We start from the raw sequence: 21,124 nt of genomic DNA on the forward strand, positions 1-21,124 counted from the left end.
TTTGTCTCGTCAGCTGTTGCACTTTGGAGCGTGGTGAGACCATCAATCCCTGAACCGGCCGATCTGTGAGAGGAGGGAAATATACCATCAGAAAGGGAGCAGCTTGAACTTTGCAGATATTTATGACTCTTATCTACACGTTTACAGTCGGGCTGAACTTTGGCAGTGTGTTCTGCACTCCTTTAACCTCGTCTTCACCCTGGAAATGTACATTACATTGTCCTCAGCAGCTTTCAGTGTAGTCCAGAGTAACTCCAGAGCTGTTGTTGAGTCATCGGAGTCCAGACGTGGTTTTGGGCTCTTTTATATGCTGAATTTTCTTCCTAGGCTGTTACAAGTCTTAAAGAGGTCATTTAATGAACTCAAAATACTTTTTATGCTTCTTTATTTCCTTCTTCACTGGAAGTTTGTATATACACTATATCGCCAAAAGTGTTCACTCACCCATCCAAATAATTGAAATCAGGTGTTCCAATGACTTCTATGGCCACAGGTGTATATTAGTAAGCACCTAGGCATGCAGTCTGTTCCTACAAACATTTGTGAAAGAATGGGTCGCTCTCAGGAGCTCAGTGAATTCCAGCGTGGTACTGTGATAGGGTGCCACCTGTGCAACAAGTCCAGTCGTAAAATTTCCTCACTCCTAAATATTAAACAGTCAACTGTCAGTGGTATTAAAACACAGTGGAAGCGATTGGGAACAACAGCAACTCAGCCACAAAGTGGTAGGCTACGTAAAATGACGGAGTGGGGTCAGCGAATGCTGAGGTGCATAGTGTTCAGCGGTCGCCAACTTTCTGCAGAGTCAATGGCTACAGATCTCCAAACTTCATGTGGCCTTCAGATTAGCTCCAGAACAGTTCATAGAGAGCTTCATGGAATGGGTTTCCATGGCCGAGCAGCTGCATCCAAGCCATACATCAGCAAGTGCAATGCACAGTGTCAAGTGTAAAGTTTGGTGGAGGGGGGATTATGGTGTGGGGTTGTTCAGGAGCTCGGCTTGGCCCCTTAGTTCCAGTGAAAGGAACTCTGAATGCCTCAGCATACCAAAAGATGTTGGACAATTCTATGCTCTCAACTTTGTGGGAACAGTTTGGGGATGGACCCTTCCTGTTCCAACATGACTGTGCACCAGTGCACAAAGCAGGTCCATAAAGACTGGATGAGAAAGTTTGGTATGGATGAACTTGGCTGGCCTGCACAGAGTCCTGACCTCAACCTGATAGAACACCTTTGGGATGAATTAGAGCAAAGACTGAGAGCCAGGCCTCCCTGTCCAACATCAGTGTGTGACCTCACACCTTGTGGAAGGCCTTCCCAGGAGAGTTGAAGCTGTTATAACTGCAAAGGAACCGGCGTCATATTAAACCCCTTGGATTGAGAATTGGATGTCACTTACGTTCATATGCGAGTCAACGCAGGTGAGCAAATACTTTTGGCAATATAGTGTACATATTCCCTCTAGTTCTAGATTAATACTTGGTAACACAAACATATCAGAGACATTTTACTGTTAAATAACGAGAGTTTTAAACAAAAAGATCTTCTGAAAGTCTGTTCCAATCACCAGGACTCACCATCTGGAGAGGCTGTGGTTTAACCTCAAACATTAAACTCTTTAAACAACAAAACTTGTCCTTAGCTCTACAATAAAATAGAGAAATGTGGAAAACATTAGTTTTATTGACATCTTCAACTGTTCCTTAATTTGTCAAAATTAAGACGATGAGATCCTGGTTTAATGGTTATTTGAAACTTTGTAGGGAATCTAGATGAGTACAGGAACCGCTGTTCCATTGGAATGTCAGACACAGAACAACACCGCCATAAATAATAGTTTGACACCTGACGGGGAAGATACAGGAATCAAGCTTTCAAAAATCTCTCCCTCTGGAGAATGTATGTGTTGATTTCAAAGAGAAAGGACAGCAGCCGTCATTCCCTAATTTACAATTCCAACGACATTCAATCATAACCATCTTTGTCACAAACAGTTCTCGAAACAGTTCTGTTCCTTAAGGCCCCCACACACCGCCCAGACTGAAACCAACAGCCAACTGCCTTTATCCGACAACTCTGTTGCCTCTTGTCTGACCCGTTCGGCAGAAAAATTGCATTGAACACACCGCTTCAACGTGCTGCCAGCTCCACAGCAGCGTGTACATTCTGCACTTGCGCGAGATGCAACAAGCGGGTGGTGCTAGATGTAAACATGAGATGACTGAACGGAATGCACACTTCAGACGTCCAACGGTTGGGCTGGTGTGTTCTTGCCTTTATAATGTGTGCTTGACCTCGATTGACCTGAGAAAGAGACAGGGTCTCTGTGAGATTCAGAGAAGAGAATGTGTTCCTACAATCATCTGAATTAAAAGAATCTCATAGGCTTTTGTGGAAGGGAACCAGGGTGATGCTAAATTCAGGGTTGGCCTACAAAAATACATCGTCCCAACATGACTCTGTGTCAGTGCATACTGGCAGGTTAGGACCACAGGTTGCTAATGTTAGCCTATAAAGCACTGCTAAGCAACCTCTAGTTAGCAGTGTTAATTTTCATTTGATGACTTGATTGTGCCAGAATTTGTGAAGGTCTTTTCTCCATCAGAATGGCATAGTGATAATTGGATTGCCACAGTAACACAGGAGAATTCAGCACAGAGGATGACGCTATGTTGGAAAGTTCTGGTCGTTAATGTAACTAATGACCAGTGAGGCTCTTGAAAACAGCATATGTCAACCATTAACTTGAAAATGAGTGGTAGGGGTAATACTGGGTAATGGGATTGGGCCAAAGTGTTCTAGAGATAAAAGATTAGACAGAATATACAACTGTTTTTAAATGCTACTGATTTAAAAAATAATGTTCTTGTCTTTCATTTGTAATTTTTGGACTTCCAAGTCAAATAACAACCTTCACTAAATGTAGTTTGGGCGTCCGGTGAGGAGGTGCCTGTTGTCAGCGGGTCTGTCAGCTGTGTCCAGAGCTCGCCGTATGTTCTCCCAGAAGACTCCGGTGTGTTGAGCGGCTTGTGGCCAGCTCAGGTAGCTGCGTCTCTTCACCAGCCTCCTCATCCGGTAATACGGAGACAGCTGATGGGCCGGGATGTCCTCCATGAACAGCAGGATCAACACGTCCTCCTGCTCATCAAACAGACGGTAGCTGTGGACACCACACACAGGAAGTTAGCTGGAATCAGTTTGGGAATCAGTGAGATGAGAGCTTGAAGTGTGCAGATAGAGAGGCGGCGCCCCCACCTGGCCATCTGGATCTCTCTGGAGCACCACTCACTCTGCAGGTAGTGCCGGCTGATCACACAGATGGTCTTCCTGCTGCCATAGATGGCGTCTGTGATGTTCTCCACTATGGGCTTACCTGTGGAAACAACAGCAAAAGATGCCCTTTGTTGTTGTGCTTTTGTTTAAGGCGGTACTGCTTTCTGTCTGAAAGTGTGAACTCAGCATTTTGTCGTTATACTCTGAAGTTCAGATGAACCCTAAAGGGGATGTGAAATTCTAACTATGAATGAACTATGAAAAATGTGGCAACAGTCAAAGTTTGCAAATGACTTTAACAGGAAGAAGACAACACTGGAGAGGAAAGTGAGAGAGGAAGCAGAGAAAAGAGAACAAGACCAGGGCAAAACACTGTGATCAGTCTTGTTTCATGACAGATTCAGAGCTTAAAGACAGATTGTGTCTGTACCTGGTTCAAAGTCTCTGTGGTGCAGACACAGTCTCCAGCCTTGCTCCCCCTCCAGGACTGGAAGCATCTCCTTGTAGACCCAGGCCTCGTCGTGAATGTTGTAGGAGACAAAAGCATCATAGCGGTGAGGTGAGGCCCTCCTCCTCTTACCACAGACGAAGGCCAGGCAGAGGTAGTAGGAGTAGGCCAAGTGCCATCTGAGGAAGTGGTAGATGAAGGATGCCAGCAGACTAAACACAACCAGACAAGTGCTAGAAAGGAAGTAAAGAAAGCTGCCGTCTATCCAACAGGAGTGGGTGTCAAAGTCCAGGAACTTGTTTCCCTGTTTGCTCCGAGGAAAGGTACAAGTATACTGGTGGCCGTTGACAACCTGTGTCTGTTTGTTGCTTTGCACCCATTCGCTAAAGCCAGCATTAGAGCATTCACATGCTAAAGGGTTACCAGTCAGGTTCAGATATGTCAAGGCAGGGAGGGATTGGAAGACTGTCTCTTTTAAAGTTGACAACTTATTCTCACTGATTTTTAGCCAGCTGAGTGCTGCCAGGTTGGCCCTGGTCAGGAAATCCAAAGACCTGAAGTCATTTTTGGAGAGGTCGAGCGTCTGCAGGTTTGGGATTGGCCAGAACAGTTCAGGGGTTAAATCTGACAGATGACTGTCGACTATATGAAGATCCTTTAGTTTAGGAGTGTATTTAAATGTGTCTGAGTGCAATGAGCTCATGAAGAACTTCTCAGCCATGAAGTACTCAAGTGATTTCAGACCTTTGAGCAGATGTGGTGAAAGAACTTCTTGACGTTGGTCGTAAACTTTGAGTACAAGCTTCCTCAGGTTGGGTAAATTTGAGAAAGGTGCATCATCTTTTTGTTGGTAACTCCTCTGGTTAAGGTCATAGGTAAGATGGAGTGTCAGATTTTCTAATTGTGGTATTCCTATGAAAAGCTCTGTTCGGTAACTACCAAGTGAAACACTAAGAGTTTGGAGATTACCTAGTCCTTCAAAGGCCCCATCCTCTACCGCCGCATCTGTATCAGATTCTAAATCCAAAACATGGATGGAAGACAGACCCATAAAGTCTCCTTGCATGATGTTTAGAAGACGATGATTATGCAAATTCAAAGATTCTAACTTACGTAAATTAATTTTGAAGGCACTGTAAAAATTGTAAACAGAATTATCTTCAATATTCAGGACTTTCAAATTGGTCAGATACATAAAAACACATCCTTGAAGTTTTGAAATGCGATTGTGTTTGAGAGTAAGTTTTGTAAGTTTTGTCAAATTCAGGAAGTCGTGACAGTCAAGATCACTGATGAAGTTGAAGCTCAGATCCACGATTTCCAGAGTGGAGAGTCCTCGGAGGGCAAGTGGCACTTGAGACAGATCGTTGCCATCCAATGCCAGAAGTTTGAGTTGTGTCATTGATCTGAATGAATGCTCAGAGAGCTTACACAGGTGATTATAAGACAAAGTGAGGTCAGTTACCTGAGAACAAGATCGCAACAGCGTATCATTGAAGGCGTGAATATCACTGAATATTACACTAAGAAATCTTAGAGAGGGGATTTGGCAAGCAATGTTTATGAGACCTTTTTCAATCAATGTCTTCATGGATTTCAGCTCAAGTACTTTTAGTGATTCAGTGGTCTGCAGCACCACGTTGTATGGCTGAAAGCTAACATCAGCTTGTCTCAGGGACAAACTACTTACGCTCCTCAGAAAGGTCTTGTTTGCTACGTCCCACTCCATCTCACGTCCAGAACTGCCCAAGTTGAGAAACTGCAGATAAGGAAAGATGTCTTTCCTGATGCTGAACTTTCTCACTGGGTTCATATCTAGCTCCAGAGACCTCAGGTTTGAGACATTAAGAGGCAGGTCATCTGATCGAAAAGAGGTGAACTTGTTGCAAGCAATGGACAATTTATGTAAAGTTGGTAGTTTTAAGATTGGAGTAATGTTTGTAATTCGATGTAGGCGATTGTTATTGAGCTCTATGCTCTGTATGCTTACCAGGGACTGAAAGGCCACCGGGGATATATATGAGATACGGTTACTGGACAGAGTAAGTGTGACCAGTTTGAACAGCCCTTTAAAGATGTTGTCTGTCAGGTTTGTGAGTTTATTGTTACTCATGCTCAGGGTCCTTAACTTAACCAAGTCGACAAAAGCTCCGTCATCAATGTGTGAAATTGAGTTAAAGTTAACTCGTACGGACATGAGCTTTGATAAACATCTCAAATCTGTGTTGGTGATCTTTAAAATCTGATTTGTGCTGAGATCTAGTGATGTCACGTGTCTGGGAATGTCATCTGGAACAGCAGTGAGGTCACGCTTTTTGCACAAAACCGTCAGATTATTTGCACTTTCAGGAAAGACCATCGTGCAGTTTTTCAGTGAGAAAGCCAGTGAAGGATGAAGATGAAGCAGGCAAGAGAAAAGAAACACAAGGAGCAGAGAAAAACTTCCTGTAGCTTGCATGTTGAAGTTTGGCTGTTTTGTTTACTTTCTTCTGTCACTTGGAGGTGGAGATTATTTTTGTTTAACAATGCACATCTGAAGAGAATGAAAGAAGACGGTAATGAAGAAAGCATTACTCATACGGCACGTTTTTGACCATGTTAAGGACTTTTCACAATGCATATTCTTAACCCAGGACAATCCTTTAAAAACAACAAATAAAGGTTTTTTTTACTACTCAATCATTTAATTATTTTTTGAAAATAGATATATATTTTTTTTACTTTTCACCAGCTGCAATGTTAAGTTCAGTGTTTTTTCTTCATAGGTAAATGTTTTTATTGTGTCCACTTCAAGGTTTTCTCTCCCTGTGATACCCATTGAGCCGGTTTTTAATTGGGTTCAGGAATTTGCAAGTTTGTAACATGATTTTAAACATTTCTGAACCAGATTTTCAACAATAAAGCATTCGACCTGTGTAGGTAGACGTCCAACAACAAGCTGCTAACTGACAGTGCCATCGTAAAGAGTAAGAAATATACAGAAAAACAAGTTATCAATTCAATCATTGCCCTGATTTTGCTAGCTTTTACAACAGTGACAACCATTGTTGTTCAAGGGCAACAACTCAAGTACCTTAAGTACAAGAACTTGGAGTACGTGAGTATTTCCTTGAGCTACTTTTGATCTAGTGCATTTTGGAAGCAAATCAAGTGCTTCTCAACTGCTCTCTTGTCACTTACCTGATAAGTATTTTACATAAAACATTTTATATCTATACTTTAGAAAATAAAATGCATTGTGAGAGTTCAAGGGATTTCAATACTTCTTCAAACTTTGCTTCCTTTAATAAAAACTTTACGTACCTTCACTCTCAAGGTCCAAAGCAGTCTCCAGTCTTGTTGGTGGATGAAGTAAACCCTGAAAGTAAGGAAAGATCAAGTTACAAATGTGAGTGACGTGAAAATGTTAGCGAAAAGGGTAATATTTTAATTTAATTTTAAGTACATGTTGGCTCATGACGTGATATTGGTTCCGTTCAGCAGACTTACCAGCCTCTTCCATAACGTTTCTCAATCTGACAGCTAACACTTAAGACTGACGAATGTTAAGAGGGGAAAAGTAGAAGAGCTGCATGTCTAATTTTGTATTTCGAGGAAACTGAAAAAGAGGAAGCTGCATCATCACAATGATGACCTCACTCTTGCTCAAATGTCTAAGTTCTTGAGAACGAATTACATAAAATGTATGTAAGGATTTTCATAATCAAAAAAGACAGGTTTATCACTGAAAATAAAACAACACACATTAAAGATATTTGAGTGTCTTTAATGTGTCACGGCAGGGGAAAAGCAACTGGCAAACTCTGACCCCGAGAGGATTCGTCTGTTTGACAGGAAATAGCTGCTGAAAAGAACAGAATTGTCTGTAACAAAGTCATTCTTTAGCAAGAAAACACATCTAGAGGTTTAAGAACTTCTTTTATTTCAGAATAGGCATTACAAAGAAGGATATCTCACCATTAGCACCATGAACATTGTTAAAATTTTATTTGAATAAATCAAGTCTTCATTTTGTACTGGTTTGATGAGCAGTACATGCTGAGGGAACACAACTGAATTACAATTAAGTGCATATACACATGTTTGTTACAATTATCACTAAAGAATAAACAAGATTTCAGTTTACAGATTAAAAATACAATTTCTTTGCAAATAAAGCAAAAAAATAAAGCAGTTAACAAGTGACTGCATTTTGCTAGAAGATAAAAAATGAGACTTTCTCATAACTTCAAGGTTCTAGCATGTGTTGAGTTTTAAAAGCTCTGGATCGTACATTTCCCATAATTGATCAAAACCCTCTTTGCATGATAAATGTCTTTCCAGATCTAATTATGTAAAAATTCTCCACTTGTAAAAGTCCTGCATTAAAGATTCAAAAGTACACAAAGGTATCATCGGTGTGTCCAAGGTATTCTCGAGAAAAAGGTCCCCTACGACTGATGTGTTAGTTTATCTGACATCATTAGAAACTCATACATCAAACTGTTTTTATAGACCCATGACAGTTTAAGGGCTCTATCTTGCACTCAGCGCAATTGACTTTGTACACTGGCGCTTGTGTAATTCCTATTTTGCATTCGGCGCACATTGGAATTTTCCCTCCACAGAGGCGCGTCCTTAAATTAGGGAATGACTTTGCGCTCCCGGGGCGGTTCAGCGAAAAGAGGAGGTGTGTTCCGGCGCAAACGATCACTGGTGCTATTCAGTTTCAGAAAACACTTCCGCCACAGACCAGGAAAAACCTAGTCTAAAGTCAGTGGCGCTTATTCAGATGCTATTTTAAGGGCGCATGTTTGGCCATAATGTAGCGTGTGCTCAACGTACATACATTTTGCTTCTCTCATCTACAATGAAGCAGTTCCCGTTTTTGCAAACCATACAAAAAAAAGTTGAAAAGATTTAAACAGAAGAACTAATTCTTTTTCCCTCTGATATGCGACGCGCCCGCCGTAGCCGCGAGGGTCCGGGAGTGGCAATGCGCGATGTGCTCCTAGTGGAGCGGAGATGGAGTTAGGGGAGGAGGAGGAAGGAGGAAGGGGCACAACAGGAGCAGGTGGTGCGTTTGGAGACTTGAGGTGATGTGCCTGAGAGGCCGCAGCAACATCGCCACCCGGTCAAGAAGGGCATTAATACCTTGCCACATCCCAGACAGTGAAGTCCGGTCTGACAATGCTGCCACGGCGTGTAGTGGGTCTGGATCCTCTGCACCTTGGTGTTTGCGCTGCTCCCTCATCAGCTGGCCGTTGCGCACTGCTCAGCCCGTGCGCACTGCTCCCGAGGCCAGCTGCGATGTCCTGGGGATGCCAGCCTTAGAAACAATTGTGGAAATTTACTCCCACGGCCGTTTAACCAAAGCTAATTTGGATGGATTTCTCCCATCCCCATACAATGCCACTTCTTGGTATTTTACAGCCCAGACGAGAACGTCGGTCTCCTCGGCTGTGAACCGCTCCTGGGGTGCGCCTGGCAAATTCGCCATTATAATAGCAATGCGCCATGGAACAAGCGCGCCTGCTTTTAAAGGGAATGTGAGATGACGCTCTGATTGGTTTATTGCACGTTATGCCCACACCACACCTATGACTAATGTAGCTACTTCAGACCAACCCATTTTAAATTTGCGTCGGGCGCAAGAGTCATTTATCCCGCCGGCATAATAGCAACAGCGCCTGAGATCCGCCCACAAAGCTACTTGCGCTTTGCGTTTGATACTTGCGTTTCAGATCGTTAAGATAGAGCCCTATATGGTCTTTACACGTTAAACATGTCACTTTGAATCCTTTTTAATTTGCTCTTTGTAACGTTCCAAACAATAGCGTTCTTTTTTTCATTTGTCATTTTTGGACTTCCAAGTCAAATAAAAACCTTCTCTAAATGTAGTTTTGGCGTCCGGTGAGGAGGTGCCTGTTGTCTTCGGGTCTGTCAGCTGTGTCCAGAGCTCGCCGTATGTTCTCCCAGAAGACTCCGGTGTGTTGAGCGGCTTGTGGCCAGCTCAGGTAGCTGCGTCTCTTCACCAGACTCCTCATTTGGTAGTACGGAGACAGCTGATGGGCCGGGATGTCCTCCATGAACAGCAGGATCAACACGTCCTCCTGCTCATCAAACAGACGGTAGCTGTGGACACCACATACCGGAAGTTAGCTGGAATCAGCTTTGGAACAAGTGAGATGAGAGCTTAAAGTGTGCAGATAGAGAGACGGCGCCCCCACCTGGCCATCTGGATCTCTCTGGAGCACCACTCACTCTGCAGGTAGTGCCGGCTGATCACACAGATGGTCTTCCTGCTGCCATAGATGGCGTCTGTGATGTTCTCCACGATAGGCTTACCTGTGAAAACAACAGCAAAAGAAGTCCTTTGTTGTTGCGCTTTCGTTTAAAGGGATAGTTCAGGTTTTTGAAGTGGGGTCATATAAAGTACATATCTATAGTCGATCTGTTTCCTACCGTAATCACCGATCAGCGCAGCCTCAGTTTGGAGAAGTAGAGAGCCGCTCCAGCCCAGATGGTCAGCTTTGTACTGCAGTGAACGGGGTTCAGCAAAAAAGCGAAATTAACCACCTAAAACAAGGCTCACGTAAAAATGTTTACATCAGTTCAAGTGTACGTTGTATAGGTAAAATTCACACCGCTTTACATCACTGTCAGACCGCGCTTTCTTTTGGCACTACATTTTCTCAACCACAGAACCTCTGTATCCCTATGCACTAGCGTAACTGGGCAACAGCTGATCTTCCGCATTAGCGCTCATGCGTAGGGATACGGAGGTTCTGTGGTTAAGAAAATGTAGTGCCAAAAGAAAGCGCGGACTGACGGCGATGTAAAGCGGTATGAATATTACCTATACAACGTACACTTAACCTGATATAGATTTTTTTAGGTGAGTCTTGTTTTAGGTGGTTAATTTCGCTTTTTTGCTGGACCCCGTTCACTGCAGTACCAAGCTGAGCGTCTGGGCTGGAGCGGCACTCTACTTCTCCAAACTGAAGCTGCGCTGATCGGTGATTACTGTAGGAAACAGATCGACTATAGATATGTACTTTATATGACCCCACTTCAAAAAACCCAGACTATCCCTTTAAGGCGGTACGGCTTGCTGTCTGAAAGTGTGAACTCAGCATTCTGTTATCACACTCTAAAGTTCAGATGAACTCTAAAGGGGATGTGAAATTCTAACTAAAAATGAACTATGAAAAATGTGGCAACAGTCAAAGTTTGCAAATTACTTTAAGGGGAAGAAGACAACACCGGAGAGGAAAGTGAGAGACGAAGCAGAGAAAAGAGAACAAGACCAGGGCAAAACACCGTGATCAGTCTTGTTTCAAGACAGATTCAGAGTTTAGAGTCAGATTGTGTCTGTACCTGGTTCAAAGTCTCTGTGATGCAGACACAGTCTCCAGCCTTGCTCCCCCTCCAGGACTGGAAGCATCTCCTTGTAGACCCAAGCCTCATCGTGAATGTTGTAGGAGACAAAAGCATCATAGCGGTGAGGTGAGGCCTTCCTCCTCTTGTCATAGAGGAAGGCCAGGAAGAGGTAGTAGGAGTAGGCCAAGTGCCATCTGAGGAAGTGGTAGATGAAGGATGCGAGCACAGTAAACACAACCAGAGAAGTGCTAGAAAGGAAGTAAAGAAAGCTGCCGTCTATCCAACAGGAGTGGGTGTCAAAGTCCAGGAACTTGTTTCCCTGTTGGCTCAGAGGAAAGGCACAAGTAAACTGGTGGCCGTTGACAACCTGTGTCTGGCTGTTGCTTTGCACCCATTGGATAAAGCCATAATTGGAGCATTCACATGCTAAAGGGTTACCAATCATGTCAAGATACGTCAAGGCAGGGAGGGATTGGAAGACTGTCTCTTTTATAGTTGACAACTTATTCTCACTGATTTTTAGCCAGCTGAGTGCTGCCAGTTTGGCCCTGACCAGGAAATCCAAAGACCTGAAGTTATTCTTGGAAAGATCGAGCGTCTGCAGGTTTGGGATTGGCCAGAACAGTTCAGGCATTAAATCTGACAGATGACTGTCAACTATATGAAGATCCGTTAGTTTAGGAGTGTATTTAAATGTGTCTGGCTGCAATGAGCTCATGAAGAACTTCTCAGCTGTAAAGTACTCAAGTGATTTCAGACCCTTTAGCAGATATGGTGAGATAACTTCTTGACGTTGGTCGTAAACTTTCATTATAAGCCTCCTCAGGTTGGGTAAATTTGAGAAAGGTGCATCATCTTTTTGTTGGTAACTCTTCTGGTTCCCGTCATCGGTAAGATGGAGTATCAGATTTTCTAATTGTGGTATTCCTATGAAAAGCTCTTTTCGGTAACCACCAAGTGAAACACTGAGAGTTTGGAGATTATCTAGTCCTTCGAAAAACCCATCGTCTGCCCAAGCAGATGTATCAGATTCTAAATCCAAAACACGGAGGGAAGACAGACCCATAAAGTCTCCTTGCATGATGTTTAGAAGATGATGATTGTGCAAATTCAAAGATTCTAATTTATGTAAATTCATTTTGAAGGCACTGTAAAAATTGTAAACAGAATTATCTTCAATATTTAGGACTTTCAAATTGGTCAGATACATAAAAACACATCCTTGAAGTTTTGAAATGCGATTGTGTTTGAGATTAAGTTTTGTAAGTTTTGTCAAATTCAGGAAGTCGTGACAGCCAAGATCACTGATGAAGTTGAAGCTCAGATCCACGATTTCCAGAGTGGAGAGTCCTCGGAGGGCAAGTGGCACTTGAGACAGATCGTTACCGTCCAGTGAGAGAAGTCTGAGCTGTGTCATTGATCTAAATGAATGCTCAGACAGTTTACACAGGTGATTAGAAGACAAAGTGAGGTCTGTTACCTGAGAACAAGCTCGCAGCAGACTATCGTTGATGGTTCCCATATCACTAGCTGTCACAAACAGAGCTCTCAGAGAAGGAATCTGGCAGACAAATTCCACGAGACCTTCGTCTATCCACGTCTTCACTGAATACAGTGTTAGTGTTTGTAGTGATTCAGTGGTCTGCAGCACCGCACTGTACGGCTCAAAGCTTACATCAGTTCCTGCCAAGGCCAAACTAGTTAGGCTCCTCAGGAAGGTCTTGTTTGCTACGTCCCACTCCATGTCGCTGCTACACCTGCGCAAGTCGAGTGTCTTCAGATAGGGGAAGATGTCTTTTGTAATGCTGAAACTTCTCAGTGGGTTCAGGTCTAGCATGAGTAACCTCAGGTTTGAGACATTAAGAGGCAGGTCATCTGATTGAAAAGAGGTGAACTGGTTAAGCCCGAGGAACAGACTGTGTAAAGTTGGTAGTTTTAAGATCGGAGTAATGTCTGTAATTCGATGTAGGTGATTGTTATTGAGCTCTACACTCTGTACACTGATCAGGGACTGAAAGGCCACCGGGGAGATATATGAGATACGGTTACTGGACAGAGTAAGTTTGACCAGTTTGCTGAGCCCTTTAAAGATGTTGTCTGTCAGGTTTGTGAGTTTATTGTTACTCATGCTCAGGGTCCTCAACTTAACCAAGTCAACAAAAGCTCCATCATCAATGTATGAAATTGAATTATAGTAGACTTCTAAAGAGATGAGCTTTGATAAACATCTCAAATCTGTGTCGGTGATCTTTAAAATCTGATTTGTGCTGAGATCTATTGATGTCGCATTTCTGGGAATGTCATCTGGAACAGCAGTGAGGTCACCCTTTTTGCACGAAACCCTCAGATTATTTGCACTTTCAGGAAAAACAATCATGCAGTTTTTTAGTGAGAAAGCCAGTGAAGGATGAAGATGAAGCAGGCAAGAGAAAAGAAACACAAGGATCAGCGGACAACTTCCTGTAGCTCTCATGTTTTAAGTCTGGCTGTTTCGTTTACTTTCTTCTGTCACTTAGAGGTGAAGATTTTTTTTCTTCACAATGCACACCTGAAGAGTATGAAAGAACAAAGTAAGGACGAGAGCATCACTCATACAGTAAGTTTTTGACCATGTTAAGGGACTTTCACAACCTTTCTTTACTGAATCATTTAATGATGTTTTGAAAATAGCTAATTTTGTTTTACTTTTCACCAGCTGTAATGTTAAATTCACATTTTTTTCTTCATAGGTACATTTTTGTACTGTGTCCACTTCAAGGATTTCTATCCCTGTGATACCCAGTGAGCCTGTTTTTAATTGGGTTCAGGAATTTGCAAGTTTGTAACAATTTAATTTGTTTCACACTAGAAGATGTCACCTTGTTTTGTGTTTCTGGACAAATTGATTTTAGCAATTCAGATTAATACACAGATATTTTTTCACGATTTTAAACACTTCTGAACCAGATTTTCAACAATAAAGTATTCGACCTGTGTAGGTAGACATCGAACAACAAGCTGCTAACTGACAGTGCCATTATGAAAAGTAAGACATGTACAGCAAAACAAGTGATACATTCCAACATTGCACTGATTTTGCTAGCTTTTACAAAAGTGGCAACCATTGTTGTTCAAGGTCAACAACTCAAGTACCTTAAGTACAAGAACTTGTAGTACGTGAGTATTTCCTTGAGCTACTTTTGATCTACTGCATTTTGGAAGAAAATCAAGTGCTTCACAGCTGCTCTCTTGTCACTTATCTGATAAGTATTTTACATAAAACATTTCATATCTATACTTTAGAAAATAAAATTCATCATCAGAGTTCAAAGGATTTAAATATTTCTTCAAACTTTGCTTCCTCTAATGAAAAACTTTACGTACCTTCACTCTCAAGGTCAAAAGCAATCTCCAGTTATGTTGGTGGATGAAGTAAACCCTGACAGTACGGAAAGAGCAAGTTACAAATGTGAGTCACATGAAACTGTTAGCGAAAAGGTAAAATTTAAATATAATTTAACCACATGTTGACTCATGACATGACATTGGTTCCGTACAGCATACTTACCAGCCTCTTCCATAACGTTTCTCAATCTAACAGCTAACACTTGAGACTGACGAATGTTGAGAGGGGTAAAGTTGAAGAGCTGCGTGTCTAATTTTGTATTTCAAGGAAACTGAAAAAGAGGAAGCTGCATCATCACAATGATGACCTCACTCTTGCTCAAACATTTAAGTTCTTGAGAAAAAAAAGGACATAAAGTTGATTACAGGGTTCTCATAATCAAAAAAGTGTATGTGTCTTTAATGTGTGTTGTTTTAAGTTCAGTCATAAACCTTCAAATATGCTGACACACAAATGTTTGTACGTGCAGTCGTCTGTTATCTTACAGTAAAGTATTCCGGCAGTTTGTGGCGAATAAACACAAATGACTAAACACAAAGTCATGCAAGCTATGCAAGGCTTTGTGTTTGGTGTGAACGCTATCAGACCTGTGTACCAGACAAGTAAAATCATGTAAACCATTAGTAATATTTTACAAATCCAGTCATGAATGTGGATGTGTCTGGCACAGCAGGGGAAAAGCAACTGGCAAACTCTGACCCCGAGAGGATTTGTCTGTTTGACAGGGAATAGCTGCTGAAAAGAACAGAATTGTCAGTAACAAAGTCGATCTTTAGTAGGAAAACACATTTGAAGGTTTAAGAACTTCTTTTATTTCAGAGTAGGCATTACAACAAAGGTTATCTCACCATTAGCAACATAAACATTGATAAAATTGAATTTGAATAAATCAAGTCATCATTTTGTACTGGTTTGATGAGCAATACATGCTGAAGGAACAAGACTGAATTGCAATTGAGCACAGTGAAATCTTGTTTGTTACAATTATCATTAAAGAATTAACAAGATTTCAGTTTACAGATTAAAAATACAATTTCATTGCAAGTAAAGCAAAAAATATAGCAGTTAACAAGCGATTACATTTTGCTGAACGTAAAATAATTAGACTTACTTATACATTTTAGTTTCTAGCATCTGTTGAGTTATAAAAGCTCTGGATTGTACATTTCCCATAATTGATCAAACCCCTCCTTGCTTGATAAATGTAGGTCTTTCCAGATCTAATTATGTAAAAATTGTCTACTACTTGTAAAAGTATATACAAGATATTCTGGAGGCAAAGGCCACCTGTGACTGATGTATTAGTTTATCTGACATTATTAGAAACTCATACATAAAACTGTTTTTATAAGTTTAAATGGTCTTTACATGTTAAACATGTCACTTTGAATCCTTTTTAATTTGCTCTTTTTCGACGTTCTAAACAAAAACATTATTGTTTTTCATTTGTAATTTTTGGACTTCCAAGTCAAATAGAAACCATCACTAAATGTAGTTTGGGCGTCCGGTGAGGAGGTGCCTGTTGTCAGCGGGTCTGTCAGCTGTGTCCAGAGCTCGCCGTATGTTCTCCCAGAAGACTCCGGTGTGTTGAGCGGCTTGTGGCCAGCTCAGGTAGCTGCGTCTCTTCACCAGACTCCTCATTCGGTAATACGGAGACAGCTGATGGGCCGGGATGTCCTCCATGAACAGCAGGATCAACACGTCCTCCTGCTCATCAAACAGACGGTAGCTGTGGACACCACATACAGGAAATTAGCTGGAATCAGTTTGGGAATCAGTGAGATGAGAGCTTGAAGCGTGCAGATAGAGAGACGGCGCCCCCACCTGGCCATCTGGATCTCTCTGGAGCACCACTCACTCTGCAGGTAGTGCCGGCTGATCACACAGATGGTCTTCCTGCTGCCATAGATGGCGTCTGTGATGTTCTCCACGATGGGCTTACCTGTGAAAACAACAGCAAAAGATGCCCTTTGTTTTTGTGCTTTTGTTTAAGGCGGTACTGCTTTCTGTCTGAAAGTGTGAACTCAACATCCTGTTGTCATACTCTGAAGTTCAGATGAACCCTAAAGGGGATGTGAAATTGTAACTATGAATGAACTATGAAAAACGTGGCAACAGTCAAAGTTTGCAAATGACTTTAAGAGGAAGAAGACAACACTGGAGAGGAAAGTGAGACAGGAAGCAGAGAAAAGAGAACAAGACCAGGGCAAAACACTGTGATCAGTCTTGTTTCATGACAGATTCAGAGCTTAAAGACAGATTGTGTCTGTACCTGGTTCAAAGTCTCTGTGATGCAGACACAGTCTCCAGCCTTGCTCCCCCTCCAGGACTGGAAGCATCTCCTTGTAGACCCAGGCCTCGTCGTGAATGTTGTAGGAGACAAAAGCATCATAGCGGTGAGGTGAGGCCTTCCTCCTCTTGTCATAGAGGAAGGCCAGGAAGAGGTAGTAGGAGTAGGCCAAGTGCCATCTGAGGAAGTGGTAGATGAAGGATGCGAGCACAGTAAACACTACCAGACAAGTGCTGGAAAGGAAGTAAAGAAAGCTGCCGTCTATCCAACAGGAGTGGGTGTCAAAGTCCAGGAACTTGTTTCCCTGTTGGCTCAGAGGAAAGGCACAAGTATACTGGTGGCCGTTGACAACCTGTGTCTGTTTGTTGCTCTGCACCCATTGGTTAAAGCCAGCGTTAGAGCATTCACATGTTAAAGGGTTACCAGTCATGTCAAGATACGTCAAGGCAGGGAGGGATTGGAAGACTGTCTCGTTTATAGTTGACAACTCATTCCCACTGATTTCTAGCCAGCTGAGTGCTGCCAGGTTGGCCCTGACCAGGAAATCCAAAGACCTGAAGTTATTGTTGGAGAGATCGAGCGTCTGCAGGTTTGGGATTGGCCAGAACAGTTCAGAGGTTAAATCTGAGAGATCACTGTCAACTATATGAAGATCCTTTAGTTTAGGAGTGTATTTAAATGTGTCTGGGTGCAATGAGTTTACTTGTAATTGCTCAACCCAAAAGTATTCCAGATAATTCAGACCTTTGAGCAGATCTGGTGAGAAAACTTTCAAGAGGTTCCTCATAAACTTTGAGTACAAGCCTCCTCAAATTGGGTAAATTTGAGAAAGTTGGATCATCGTTTTGTCCTGAACTCTTCTGGTTCCAGTTGAAAAGTACTGTCAGATTTTTTAATTGTGGCATTCCAATGAAAAGCTCGTCATAGACATCACGAACGGAAAAACTGAGAGTTTGGAGATTACCAAGTCCTTCAAAAGCCCCGTCATGTACAATGTAAGGTGCTTCTGATTCTAAATCCAAAACACAAAGGGAAGAAAGATTCCTAAAGGCACCGTATTGAAGACCTGAAAGACGATTATTGTGCAAGTTCAGAGATTCTAATTTGTGCAAATTAACTTTGAAGGCACTGTCAAAACTGAAAACAGAATTATCTTGAATATTAAGGACCTTCAAATTGGTCAGATTTTGAAAAACGCATCCTTGAAGTTTTGAAATGTAATTATTTTCGAGGTTAAGTTTTGTAAGTTTTAGTTAAATCCAGGAAGTCGTGACAGTCAAGCTCAGTGATCTTGTTGGCGCTCAGATCCAAGACTTCCAGTGTGGAGAGTCCTCGGAGGGCAAGTGGCACTTGAGATAAAGCATTATTGTTCAGTGCCAGAAGTCGGAGCTGTGTCATTGATCTGAGTGAATGCTCAGACAGCTCTGACAGGATATCATAAGAAAAACCAAGTTCAGTTACCTGAGAACAAGATCGCAGCAGCGTATCGTTGATGGTGTGAATATCACTAAACGATACACTAAGAAGTCTTAGAGAGGGGATTTGGCAGGCAACATCTATGAGACCTTTTTCTATCAATGTCTTCATGAATTCTAGCTGAAGTATTTTTAGTGATTCAGTGGTCTTCAGTACTGCGCTGTATGGCTGAAAGCTTTTATCAGCATGACTCAGTGACAAACTACTTACACTCCTCAGAAAGGTCTTGTTTGCTACGTCCCACTTCATCTCATGTCCAGAACTGCCCAGGTTGAGAAACTGCAGATGAGGAAAGATATCTTTTCTAATGCTGAACTTTCTCACTGGGTTCATATCTAGCTCCAGGGACCTCAGGTTTGAAACATTAAGATGCATGTCATCTGATCGAAAAGAGGTGAGCTTGTTGCAAGAAATGGACAATTTATGTAAAGTTGGTAGTTTTAAGATTGGAGTAATGTTTGTAATTCGATGTAGGCGATTGTTATTGAGCTCTACGCTCTGTATGCTGACCAGGGACTGAAAGGCCACCGGGGATATATATGAGATACGGTTACTGGACAGAGTAAGTGTGACCAGTTTGCGGAGCCCTTTAAAGATGTTGTCTGTCAGGTTTGTGAGTTCATTCTTGAGCATGCTCAGGGTCCTTAACTCAATCAAGTCGACAAACGCTCCATCATCAATGTGTGAAATCGAGTTAAAGGTAACTTGCATGTACATGAGCTTTGATAAACATCTCAAATCTGTGTCGGTGATCTTTAAAATCTGGTTTGTGCTGAGATCTATTGATGTCACATTTCTTGGAATGTCATCTGGAACAGCAGTGAGGTCACGATTGATGCATGTAACTGTCAGATTATTTGGACTTTCAGGAAAGACAATCATGCAGTTTTTCAGTGAGAAAGTCAGTGAAGGATGAAGATGAAGCAGGCAAGAGAAAAGAAACACAAGGAGCAGAGAACAACTTCCTGTAGCTCTCATGTTAAAGTTTGGCTGTTTCATTTCCCTATCTTCAGTCACTTGGAGGTGGAGACTATTCACATCTGAGGAAGATGAGAGAAGAAAGTAATTTTGAGCCAATCTAGTGGCAATTTCTTTGGACTTGTTATTGGACAGATGCTCAATGAGATTGAGAACTGGTTAATATGAGCTTTTTGTCAGAAAAAAATCAAAGTTTTCAATCATCCTGTCCTGTCTTAATGTTAATCAATTTTGCAAAGACATATATGTTTGCCAGAGGAGAAGGAGTATAAGACATGTACCTTTACATATTTCTATTTCTAGTATTGTTTACATATGAACCGTCAAAGATAAAGTGTAGAGGACGCACTTGTAATATGACTCAATACCCCTTTTGAGGACCATGTAGTATTTCTTATTCTCCAAACTAAAAATAGTGGTTAATTGGCATGTTAACATGGTGAGAATGTTAGCATGCTGATCTTAGCATTTAGCTCAAAGCACCACTGTGTCTAACTACAGCCTCACAGAGCTGTGAGCAGGCTGCAGATCTTGTTTCTAAGCTTCTTTAACAGAGTAATTCTTGTCAGATCCATCAGACTTAACCTCCTGACTTTACATTATTACTTTGATATACCTATCTTATCCCCGCAGAGAAGTTTCATGTTACAGCAGCAGAAAAAAATAGGCTAAAGATACAAAAAATATATGCAAAAGAGACAGAAAAATGTTTTATGATCAGATCAGTGTACATACAGCTCCAACAAAAAGCTGCTAACCAAAAGTGCCATCATTAAACCTTGATAATTATTAACAAAAATTACCTATCATGGACATCAACTCAAGTACTCTAAATACAGCAAGTACTATAGTACTTGACAACTTGTTTCTGGTCACTTTGCTAATTCATATTTTACATTAAATGCGTTAAATTATATTTAAAGTGTATAAATGAGTGCATTTGATAATATAGCACTCATTAGACTTTTTTTCTGAGTTTCTGAGTTTTTACTGATAACACTTATTTACTTAAGGTTAAGATTTTGAATGCAGAACAAACGCTGCTTTTATTTAAGTAATCTGAATACTTCTGCCTCTGTATGATTTACTGAAGAGCTTTACGTACCTTTTGGTCACAGAGAGGATCACAAATACATCCTCAAGGTCCAAAACAATCTCCAGTCTTGATGGATGAATTTATCCTGACATCAAGGAGGTAGTGAGAAAAAAATTAAGAGTTAATTTGACGCTGCAGACAAAAATAATGTAAATGTATTGAGTATCTGTTGTATGTTACCGGACGCTTACAGATCTTTTCTCAGCCAAGTTTCATCAGTTTGACAGAAAAGGACTCAGGTGACTATCGGACTCCAGTTTCCCTCTGGTCAGCTTAAACTTTGGGCTAACAAGAAGTGAAATGTGGAAGTGCTGTGTACTTTTAACTTTGACATGTAAGGCAACAAAAATAGAGGAACTCTTGACCATGAAGGCGGCGGCAGCATAGAGGGAACACTTTAATCAATTAATTAAAAAGTACAAACAAGTTGTCGATGGGTTTTATCACTATCAAAATAGTTTCTGCATCTTGATTGTGTCTTTTCCTTCTGTCAAAAAAGCAGATCAATTGCAATAGAGCCAACATCAAGACAGGAATGGACCTTTTTCCAGAGGAAATTAATTAAAAAGCTAGTGTAGACTATAATTTTAGAAGCATTTTTGGTATATTTGTAGAAAATCTCTTAACACTGGGACAGCAGTCAATAAATCAAATGCTCCATCAAAAAATAAAAAAGGCCTGAGGGGAGGAGGTGTGATTTTCTTTTCTTGGATAACTACAAAAGTCTAGCCGGTTTCTCTAATCTCACCGACCCCAGTGTTGTAGTAAATTAATTAAACAAACATTTAGTGATTTTGAGAGATGGTTTGATACTAT

General features: G+C 41.5%; 4 protein-coding genes across 5 annotated transcripts; all 4 read right to left on the reverse strand.

Moving 5' to 3' along the window:
- Position 1: 1 nt before the first annotated feature.
- Positions 2-7,284, reverse strand: LOC115589040 (toll-like receptor 13). Its single transcript, XM_030429715.1, has 6 exons — positions 7,211-7,284; positions 7,025-7,079; positions 3,704-6,254; positions 3,256-3,373; positions 2,912-3,160; positions 2-63 (listed from the first exon to the last, which is right to left on the reverse strand). Exons 3-5 carry the CDS (start codon positions 6,177-6,179, stop codon positions 2,917-2,919), a joined length of 2,838 nt encoding a protein of 945 aa, XP_030285575.1. The 5' UTR covers positions 6,180-6,254; positions 7,025-7,079; positions 7,211-7,284; the 3' UTR covers positions 2-63; positions 2,912-2,916.
- Positions 7,285-9,411: 2,127 nt separating this feature from the next.
- On the reverse strand, positions 9,412-14,726 carry LOC115590586 (toll-like receptor 13). Of its 2 annotated transcripts, XM_030431990.1 has the most exons (5): positions 14,631-14,726; positions 14,447-14,501; positions 11,081-13,631; positions 9,931-10,048; positions 9,412-9,835 (listed from the first exon to the last, which is right to left on the reverse strand). In XM_030431990.1, the coding sequence occupies exons 3-5, from the start codon at positions 13,554-13,556 to the stop codon at positions 9,592-9,594; spliced, it is 2,838 nt and encodes a 945-aa protein (XP_030287850.1). In that variant the 5' UTR covers positions 13,557-13,631; positions 14,447-14,501; positions 14,631-14,726; the 3' UTR covers positions 9,412-9,591. The 2 variants fall into 2 exon arrangements, with proteins under 2 accessions (XP_030287850.1, XP_030287851.1); XM_030431991.1 differs by lacking the exons at positions 14,447-14,501; positions 14,631-14,726 and having other exon boundaries at positions 11,081-14,431.
- A 530-nt stretch (positions 14,727-15,256) lies between these two features.
- Positions 15,257-17,715, reverse strand: LOC115590588 (toll-like receptor 13). Its single transcript, XM_030431993.1, has 3 exons — positions 16,741-17,715; positions 16,293-16,410; positions 15,257-16,197 (listed from the first exon to the last, which is right to left on the reverse strand). The coding sequence occupies exons 1-3, from the start codon at positions 17,543-17,545 to the stop codon at positions 15,954-15,956; spliced, it is 1,167 nt and encodes a 388-aa protein (XP_030287853.1). The 5' UTR covers positions 17,546-17,715; the 3' UTR covers positions 15,257-15,953.
- A 150-nt stretch (positions 17,716-17,865) lies between these two features.
- LOC115590587 (toll-like receptor 3) lies at positions 17,866-20,592 on the reverse strand. Its single transcript, XM_030431992.1, has 3 exons — positions 20,500-20,592; positions 20,318-20,393; positions 17,866-19,274 (listed from the first exon to the last, which is right to left on the reverse strand). Exon 3 carries the CDS (start codon positions 19,231-19,233, stop codon positions 17,992-17,994), a length of 1,242 nt encoding a protein of 413 aa, XP_030287852.1. The 5' UTR covers positions 19,234-19,274; positions 20,318-20,393; positions 20,500-20,592; the 3' UTR covers positions 17,866-17,991.
- Positions 20,593-21,124: the final 532 nt, after the last annotated feature.

Source organism: Sparus aurata, chromosome 10 (assembly GCF_900880675.1).
Source record: "Sparus aurata chromosome 10, fSpaAur1.1, whole genome shotgun sequence".
Lineage (NCBI taxonomy): Eukaryota > Metazoa > Chordata > Actinopteri > Spariformes > Sparidae > Sparus > Sparus aurata.

Coding starts and splice junctions, on each gene's coding strand:
- LOC115589040 (XM_030429715.1), bottom strand. CDS start 6,179: ATGCAAGCTACAGGAAGTTTTTCTCTGCTCCTTGTGTTTCTTTTCTCT. Junction 3,374..3,703: donor CCACAGAGACTTTGAACCAG/GTACAGACACAA, acceptor TTGTTTCCACAG/GTAAGCCCATAGTGGAGAAC. Junction 3,161..3,255: donor AGAGAGATCCAGATGGCCAG/GTGGGGGCGCCG, acceptor TGGTGTCCACAG/CTACCGTCTGTTTGATGAGC.
- LOC115590586 (XM_030431990.1), bottom strand. CDS start 13,556: ATGAGAGCTACAGGAAGTTGTCCGCTGATCCTTGTGTTTCTTTTCTCT. Junction 10,049..11,080: donor TCACAGAGACTTTGAACCAG/GTACAGACACAA, acceptor TTGTTTTCACAG/GTAAGCCTATCGTGGAGAAC. Junction 9,836..9,930: donor AGAGAGATCCAGATGGCCAG/GTGGGGGCGCCG, acceptor TGGTGTCCACAG/CTACCGTCTGTTTGATGAGC.
- LOC115590588 (XM_030431993.1), bottom strand. CDS start 17,545: ATGAGGAACCTCTTGAAAGTTTTCTCACCAGATCTGCTCAAAGGTCTG. Junction 16,411..16,740: donor TCACAGAGACTTTGAACCAG/GTACAGACACAA, acceptor TTGTTTTCACAG/GTAAGCCCATCGTGGAGAAC. Junction 16,198..16,292: donor AGAGAGATCCAGATGGCCAG/GTGGGGGCGCCG, acceptor TGGTGTCCACAG/CTACCGTCTGTTTGATGAGC.
- LOC115590587 (XM_030431992.1), bottom strand. CDS start 19,233: ATGAAACAGCCAAACTTTAACATGAGAGCTACAGGAAGTTGTTCTCTG.